The 9,276-nt window shown below is 52.5% G+C and overlaps 1 protein-coding gene across 1 annotated transcript in view; it reads right to left on the bottom strand.

Moving 5' to 3' along the window:
• Positions 1-6,903: 6,903 nt before the first annotated feature.
• The window catches only part of rfx5 (regulatory factor X, 5), a gene marked incomplete at its 5' end in the record, with an annotated part of 19,225 nt that continues 16,852 nt past the window's right edge, over positions 6,904-9,276 (bottom strand). The window contains one exon of the mRNA XM_043686090.1: positions 6,904-8,015. Within this exon, the coding sequence (XP_043542025.1) occupies positions 7,314-8,015 (702 nt within the window). The remainder of the gene's footprint in view (positions 8,016-9,276) is intronic.

Below are 9,276 nucleotides of genomic sequence, written 5' to 3'. Positions count from 1 at the left end.
CGTGCTCAGAATATTCGAGTTCCTCGTTGCTGCAGTACAGGATTTATAACCGTGCTGTGAGATTTTTACACCTGGGGCACTGGGGCTTGTTGCTCATTTGACAGGTTGGGAGCTAGCCTGCATTTCTGTAGCGCCCCACCCAGGCACAGGGGACGTCCCAGATACCTGTCGTGAGATCGAGTCTGTCGTGTGGGCAAACGTTTGAACAGCAAGCTCCCGCTAATTGCGATGTGACTGCGACCCAGAGCGTCTCTTGTTCGTTTGTATTGTCCGAAGGATGAATATGGGATGGCTGGGGTGTGGGTGGAACCAGCCCCTCCTTTTGCACCTTACAGATGGCACCTCTGACAGTGCTGCACCTCCGCAGCGCAGCAAATGGATTAGAAAAACCCAAGACTGGGGTGAGAGCTGAACTGCCAACCTTCCGCGGCCCTCAATGCAGAAATCACACGACGCTAGTGCACCTGAAACCCGATCTCTCTAGTCTCTGACTCCTTAGTTTCTTAGCACCGCTCACTTTGAAGCACTGCTCCAGGTTTATTTGTCGGAGGTCGATGAGAGAGGGAGAAAATCGAGGGGTTTGAAATTGGTTGCAGGGGATGGAAATGGGTTGGTGAGAGCAGAGAGGGCAAAACCATTCCCTGTTGGCCAAATGGGCTCCCACTGCGATGGTATAACAATGTACCACCTTGTGGATAACTTCCTAAACAAGAGGAGTCGTTCACACCACCTCTGGGAGGGTTTGGACCAGAGTCCCCTGGCTCAGAGTAGGGACACTACCATCTCAGCTCAAATCCATTATTCCGCGGTTGCCTAGCACATCAGGCACCAACTTTAAAAGAGAGTGCGAGAAGACAAACCCTTTGGTTGCATGGAGGAGGGGAAAGGGGTTGTTGAAAATGCATGGGGTGGGGGTGCAGGATGGGGGTGAAGTGGAAAGAGAGACAGATTTTATGAACCAGGGAGTTAAGTGGAAATGAACCCACACAATTCCCCGGATCAGCTGGAGGCTTTGTCCAATTCCCCACTCCTTTAGAGGCTCCGAGGGCGTGTGGAGGGAGGTTTTCCCAGAACAGGAGCCCCCAGGATGGGAGCAGAGAAGGTTGGGGCAGGTGGAGACTGCAAATTAGGATCTTCAAAATCGCGAAAGAGGGGGTGGTGGGGGAGTTAACCGTTCCCCAATAGCTGGAGGGAGGGCGAGGAGCATGAATCGAAGAAAGACAAAGAAAGAAAGAATGCCTGCAGTGTGGAAACAGGCCGTTCGGCCCATCATGTCCACACCAACCCTCCCAAGAGTAACCCACCCTATCCTGTTACTCGACATTTACCCTTGACTAATGCACCTAACCTGCACATCTCTGGACAGTACAGAGTAATTTAACATGGCCAATCCACCATAACCTGCACATCCCTGGGCACTACGGGACAATTTAGCATGGCCAATCCACATAACCTGCACATCCCTGGGCACTACAGGACAATTTAGCATGGCCAATCCACATAACCTGCACATCCCTGGGCACTATGGGACAATTTAGCATGGTCAATCCACCATAACCTGCACATCCCTGGGCACTACGGGACAATTTAGCATGGCCAATCCACCCTAACCTGCACGTCCCTGGGCACTACGGGACAATTTGGCATGGCCAATCCACCCTAACCTGCACATCCCTGGGCACTATGGGACAATTTAGCATGGCCAACCCACCCTAACCTGCACATCCCTGGGCACTACGGGACAATTTGGCGTGGCCGATCCACCCTAACCTGCACATCGCTGGGCACTATGGGACAATTTGGCGTGGCCAATCCACCCTAACCTCCACATCCCTGGGCACTATGGGACAATTTGGCGTGGCCAATCCACCCTAACCTGCACATCCCTGGGCACTATGGGACAATTTGGCGTGGCCGATCCATCCTAACCTGCACATCCCTGGGCACTATGGGACAATTTAGCATGGCCAATCCACCCTAACCTGCACATCCCTGGGCATTATGGACAATTTAGCATGGCCGATCCACCCTAACCTGCACATCTCTGGAGAAGTGGGAAGGAGAATTGGTTAGACACTGAAAGAAGATTCAAAGGGGGCTTTCAAACGAGGTTCGGCGGGGGGGGGGGTGTGAACTCAGAAACGCACTCAAGGGAAATTTGCAGGGGTGGGGGGGGCATGGTTTTTGTCTGCAGGAAGAGAGGTAGAAAGCAGATCCCATTGGGGATCTCAGCCAAAGAGCCGGCAGCAGCTGAACGGACCAAACGCCGAGAGAGAATCCCTGTGTGGTGTGGCAGAGTCTGATGTTCCCCTGGGAGTCGGGCGGGTTTGCTGTTTTAGGGCGGAGTGTGGGGTAACCACTTGCGAAAGGCATGGGATTTGACCCCATCCGTAGCCAGAAAGGGTAAAGCATGGAAGAAAGATGGACTCCACCCAACCTCCCCCACCTCTCTCAAGAAGACCCAGAAGACCCAGGGTGTTGCAACAGACACCTCAAGCGGTTTGCGAAAGGTTGGATGCAGAATTCAGATCTAAAGCCGAGGAGTCCATTCAGCGCTTCTTGTTGCCTACCCCACCACCCACCTCCTCCCCCAAACGTCGTCCCAGAGCCCAGCCACTCCCTGCGTGGAGAATAACCTCTCCTTGTATCAGACACCCCGCCCTCTAGTTCGTCCACCCTACTACCGAAGAGAGCCGTCTCTTACTCCGTCCGCTCTGCCCGGGGACCCTCGGAGAGCAAGACTTGGGATGATTTTAGACATTTTAAACAAGAAAAAAAGTGCAGAAAGTTGCTGGAGAAATGCGGGCAGGTCTGGAAAGCGCCCGCTGGGAGAGAGCGAGAGAGAGCAGAATCGACGTTTTCAGTCCTGTACAACGCAACCGACAGCAGCTCAGGAAAGGCGGTGTATCCGCGCTGGAGACAGAGATAGCTGCAACGACCTGCCCGTTCGCCTCCTCCTTATCCAAGACCCCGGACGCACCTTCCAGCTGAAGCAGCAATCTGCCTGCACATCACTCAATCTGATCCGCTGCTCACAGTGCGGTCTCCTCTGCTTCGCAGACTGGGCGACCGCTGTGCAGGACACCTACGTTCTGACTGTGAACACCACCCTGAGCCTTCGGTTGCCTGCCACTTCCAGCACCCCACCATGTTCCCTGGTGTGGGAAAAGATCTGCCACCCTGTCTACCACCTGATGAGGAGCGTCGCTCCGAAAGCTAGTGTGCTTCCATTAAACCTGTTGGACTATAACCTGGTGTTGTGTGATTTTTAACTTTGTACACCCCAGTCCAACACCGGCATCTCCAAATCATACCCGCACAGGACATAGGAAAGCAAACTTGGCCAAACTATACCAGAAACACCCAGAATGCCTCAGCAATGACCAAACGGGCTGACAAGTGAAACCGGACAGCACTCGCAGACAAGGAAATACACTTCCCAAAACACACTAACAATACCCGGTCAACACAGCTGTCCCAAAGGCCCGAGGGCAGTCTCATAACATAGCAATACCAAAGCCACACAAAGGACAGGTCAGACGGAGAGGCACCACCAAGGACCATGCTCCCGACAGGATAATGGGAGCACCTTACTGTTTCAAAAGAGACACTCTCACCTCCCTGCAAAGAGAGCTGGAATCTCCTGATCCCACTGATACTGTCAGGACATTGCATTGTATTGACAATCAGGACATTCTCCCGATAATTGTATTTCAATGATCATCACTGTAACTGGATTATTCCATTTCCAAATACATTGCATATTTCCCCATTCGAACTAACCTCATTATACAAGATTCCTATAAAACCTGGCTCCATCCTCAGCTCAAGGAAGAGAAATTCTCGGCTACCTGGACACACTGTCTGTGCTGTTCCAGCTTAGTCATTTTCTCTTTCGCGATATCGCAGTACTAATAAACTATTTGTCAATTTCACTTCAAGTTCTGCTTTGTAATCTCTAATTTTTTGGGCTAATTTCTCTGACAGCTGGCCAGCTGAAGTGCTCCAGCGCAAACTTGAGGGGGATGGGACGGACAGCATTCTCAGTTCCCGCTCAATATCCAGTTCAATAACTTAAAACCCTGAACACCTTTAGCCACCTTGTCCTCACGCAAACTGCTTTTAGCGCAGCCAATCCTGACAGTCCCCACTACTGGCAACTCCCCTTCCCTGGCCAGCCATCCCTTCACCTGCCCAACAGTCTCTCTCTCTCTCTGGTCTGTCTCCACCTATCTGCGATAATGATTTGGAGGTGTTGGACTGGGGTGGACAAAGTGAAAAATCGCACAACACCGGGTTACAGTCCAACTGGTTAATTTGGAAGCACTAGCTTTCGGAGTGTTGCTTCTTCACCACCTGACGAAGGAGCGTCGCTCCGAAAGCTACTGTGTCCAAAGAAACCTGTTGGACTGTAACCTGGTGTTGTGTGATTTTTTCACTTTATCTGCAACAAGACCTTAAGCCATAGGGGCAGAAATTAGGCCATTCAGTCGATTGAGTCTGCTCCACCATTCAATCATGTCTGATAAGTTTCTCAACCCCATTCTCCCTGAAACCCTCTGTCCCCAAGAACCTATCTATCTCCGTCTTTAATATACTCAATGACCTGGCCTCTGCCACCAGTGAATTCCACAGATTCCCCACTCTCTGGCTGAAGACATTTCTCCTTATCCCTAAAGCAGTGCCCTTGGGTCCTAGTCTCTCCTACCAATATCTACTCTGCTGACTCCTTCCCCCCGCCACACATCCTGCCTCCAGCATACATCCACACTTTTTCCTGGCTACAATCAGCTTCCGAAGAAGGGTCAAACTATTAACTCTCTCTCTCTCCTCTTACGCTGCTGGGCGCACTCCGTTTCGGATCTCCGTGGTAGGTTTTGTTCGAGTTCAGTGAAGCATCTGGCGTCCCATGTCAACGTCTCCTGGGCCATTCTGGCAAAGCTCCAGGCAAGCCTGAGGGACATCGTCTCGTTTTCCGCTTTGGGGACGTTGGCGTTTCTCAGAGCAGGTCCTCCGCCCCTCACGCTCCCACCCCTCCCACAATGCAGCAGTGCCTGGTTGACCTTGTTCTCCCTTTCCTCTGTGACGGTGCTATCACTTTAGGAAGGTTATTTCATCCTGTATTTTTTTTTGAAGTGGGGTTGTAAAGGCAGAGGGGCCAAAGTGGCTGTGGAAGACGGCCTAAGTCATTATTCAGAGGAGACCTTGTGCTTATTTTTTTTTTAAACAGTTGTGAGGATGGGAGGGCAGTGGTCAGTTCGCCCAGGCCAAGCTTATTTGTTTTTTTCTGTCTGTCGCAGTCACAAGCCTTTTGCGGTCTCAGAAGAGTTGGGACTCCAGTGAAGTGTCTCCTAGCTGCTACATCCTCTGAAATCTCTCTTGACATTGTTTCCTCCGGGATTGAAGAACTGCATCTGATAATCTGTGCCTGAATGTTTTGCCAAGGGGTGTGTTTATGGGATGTTACTGTATCAGGACAGTTAATTAGTAACAGGTACCATATCTATTATTCTGATAGGTTTTCCAATTGTTAAGTCAGTCTAAATTCCTCATTTTTTTGTTTGTATTTTAACGACAGTGTTTAAACTAATTTTATTTGTGTCGAGCGGTTTGACCAGTTGCATCACATCTCGAACACTCACTTCACATTTACCCTTACAATAAGGTCAAGTGAAGATGTAGGTTACATTCTTAAAATATCTTTAGAGGATCTGGTCTGGTCCATATAACACCCACTCGTTTAGACCCATTTGACATCTCAATCTCTCCTTTACTGCTTCCTTTGTCTTCCACTCTGGGCAACCTGTGTCTTCCTTCAGTAAACTAATACTTCTCTCATTAGGGGAAGTGTGTGTGGTTCTGTGTGCGTGGTGTGTGTGCATGCGTTTTGTGTGTACGTGTTTTCTGTGTGCGTGCATTTGTGTGCACGTGTTTTGTGTAAGTATTTTGTGTGCCGTGTTTTATGTATGCATTTTGTGTGAACATGTGTTTTGTGTGCACGTGTTTTGTGTAAGTATTTTGTGTGCCGTGTTTTATGTATGCATTTTGTGTGAACATGTGTTTTGTGTGCACGTGTTTTATGTATGCATTTTGTGTGCACATGTGCTTTGTGCGTGCGTGCGTTTTGTGTGCACGTGTTTTGTGTGTGCGTGCATTTTGTGTGCGCGCGCTTTTGTAAGTGCATTTTGTGTGCACATGTTTTGTGTATGCAAGTTACGTGTGCATTTTGTGTGCACGTTTAGCGTGCGTGTTTTGTGTACGTGCACATTGTGTGTACATTTTGTGCGTGCACGTTTTGTGTACACGTTGTGCGTGCATTTTGTGTGCGCAAGTGTTTTGTGTGCACGCGGGTGTGTGCAAGCGTTTTGTGGGCGCGTGCATGTGGTGTGCGTGCACACTGTGTGCATTTTGTGTGCACTCGTTTTGTACGCGCGCGTTGTGTGCATTTTGCGTGTGCGTGCATTGTGTGTGCACGGGCGTTGTGTGTGACCACTTGTGTGAGCATATTTTGTGTGCCTGCACGTTTTGTGTGTGTGCATGTGTTTTGCATGTGAGTGCTTTGCGTGCGCACACGTGTTTTTTTGTCTCTCTCTCTCTCTCGGTTTACAACCGGAGTACCAGACTCGATTGTGATCCTAGTTCTTCACCTGCACATATAGAGGTAGCGTCTTAACCCCTCCTGTTCAAACCGAGACCTGGGCTCCCAGATTTCCCTCTGGTCGGCTTGTTAACCTTCCAGCCGCTATGTTTCATGATGCAGGAGCTCCAGGGCACAGCTGGCCTCACTGACAAAGTAAATTCTGTAGACTGTCTGGTGAAACGGAGAGGGACGCAGTCTCACAGGCCGAGCGGATTCCAGGCCGCGATGCTTTTCCTCGTTTTAAAAAGAACAAGGCGCGAACGGGTGCTCCTTTCGTCGTGATTTTTTTTTTAAAAACCCAAACGTTTCGGTGTTTATCTTTCGGTAAAGTATTTACAGCAACCTTAGGACGTGTAAGTTATCAAAATTAGCAACAGGTCGAAAATAAAAGCAGAGAAGACGGGAAAAATAAACAACAACAAAAAAAAAGAAAGAACGAGTGTCTTTCAGCAGGTCACCACTCCCGACAGTCCGCTGAACATTGGCACGGTGAAATTCAACTCGGGTGGGGGTCCCCCAGGAAGTCGAACTGAGGCCCAGGCCCAGGCCCAGAGTGGTAGCAGCTGCTGTGCGCACGTCAGGCGTCCTCTTCTGCCCCCCCCTCCTCCTCTCTCTCTCGGCCAGCTGACGACAGGACGTGGAGTGGGGTGGGGTGGGGGGGAGCGAGCCACTGTCACGGGGGATGGGCGGGGGCTTTGTGTGGGGGAGACCGGGTCCTCCTGCTCCCCGGGTGCCCAGCCCACCACACCGGGCGGATCACCGACGTCTTGCGGGCCTCCTGCTCCGTTGGCGCGCTGGCCCGGGCCGGGGGCTGGTCGGCGCTGGGGGGCGAAGAGGAGGAGGGGGTGGCACAGGGAGGGGGAGGTGGGGGCTGCCCGGGCTCCGCGGGGGGAGCCACCACCTTGCGGGGGCGCCCCCGCTTCCGCTTGGAGGCCGGCGCCCCGCCCGGGGTCGCGGCCGGCCGCTTGGTAGGGGTGGAGCCCCTGGGCGCGGGGTGGGGGCAACGCCGCTCGACCTTGGGGGGCGGGGGAGGGGGATGGGGCTCCTGGGGCGGGGGCGGGGCAGTGGGGGCGGGCCCCGGGAGGAGGACAGCGACGTTCTTCAGCAGGGGGAGGGGCCCGGCCGCCGTGACGACCACCCCGGCCGGGCGGTTGCCCGGCGACAGCGCCAGGGAGACGGGGGCGGCCACGCGGAGGGGGAGGGCGGCCGGGGAGAGGCAGGGGGCCGCTGGGATGGTCAGCACGCCCTTGGCCTGCGTCTTGGGCTTGATGGGGGCGTAGCGGTTAATGACACTGTCCACGTCCACCGCGGCCGCCGGCTGTTTACCTCGCGGTGCTCCCGGACGCTCCTCCTTCCCACCCTTGGAGGTTTCCGTCTGCCGGAGAGAGGGAGAGAAAGTAACCAAAGGCCAGACCCCTCTTCACCGAAACCTCCCCGTACCTCCCTTCCAACCCCAAAAGGGAGACACACGCCCACCATCCCCCCCGAGTTGGGTGGAAACAGGGACAACCCTGCATTTCCCTAGCGCCTCACCCCACCCCCCACCTCCCCCCTCCTCCCTGAAGGAGCCAGTGGTGGAGGTCACGGCCTGTGACTTACAAACTCCTGCCTTACGACGTTTTAAATTACCAACGCCAGACCTACGACGGTGCAGGAGGGGCTGGTGTTCCTCGTGTACCTGCTGCTCCTCGCCCCCTCCGGGGAGGGTAGAGGTGACGGGTTTGGGAAGGTGCTGTCTAAGGAGCCTCACTGCAGTGGGTCTTGTAGACAGTACACCCTGCTGTGACTGGGGGGGTGGAGGGAAGGGGGGTGTTTATGGGTGTGGTGCCAATCAATTGTCCCTGGATGGCGTCGAGCTTCTTGAGTGTTGTCAGAGCTGCCATCTGTCCAGGGGCGAGTGGGGAGTATTCCCTCACCCTCCTGACTCGTGCATACTCGATGGTGGGGCTGGCCTTGGCGTGTTAATACTGGGGGGGGATTCAGTGACGATAACACCATTCAATGTCAAGGGAGCGATGGTTAGATTCTCTCTCAATGGTAACCCCCAGGATGTTAATAGTGGGGGGGATTCAGTGATGGTAACACCACTGAACGTCAAAGGGGCGAAAATGAGATTCTCTCACAGTGATAACCCCCATGATGCTCATCATGAGGGATTCAGTGATGGTAACATGTGATGGTGGTGGTTAGATTCTCTCTTGGTGACCAGTGGAGTGCCACAAGGATCGGTGCTGGGTCCACTACCTTTTGTCAATTATATTAATGATTTGGTTGTGAGTATAAGAGGTGTAGTTGGTAGGTTTGCAGAATTGGAGGTGTAGTGGACAGCAAAGAAGGTTACCTCAGATTACAACGGGATATTGATCAGGTGGGCCAATGGGCTGAGAAGTGGCAGATGGAGTTTAATTCAGATAAATGCAAGGTGCTGCATTTTGGGAAAGCAAATCTTAGCAGGAATTATATACTTAATGGTAAGGTCCTAGGGAGTGTTGCTGAACAAAGAGACCTTGGAGTGCAGGTTCATAGCTCCTTGAAAGTGGAGTTGCACGTAGATAAGATATTGAAGAAGGTGTTTGGTATGTTTTCCTTTATTGGTCAGAGTATTGAGTACAGGAGTTGGGAGGTCATGTTGCGGC

This window comes from Chiloscyllium plagiosum, unplaced genomic scaffold (genome assembly GCF_004010195.1).
Source record: "Chiloscyllium plagiosum isolate BGI_BamShark_2017 unplaced genomic scaffold, ASM401019v2 scaf_5665, whole genome shotgun sequence".
NCBI lineage: Eukaryota > Metazoa > Chordata > Chondrichthyes > Orectolobiformes > Hemiscylliidae > Chiloscyllium > Chiloscyllium plagiosum.
The sequence above is the reverse complement of the archived record's forward strand: the minus strand, read 5'-3'. Positions and strand labels throughout refer to the sequence as shown.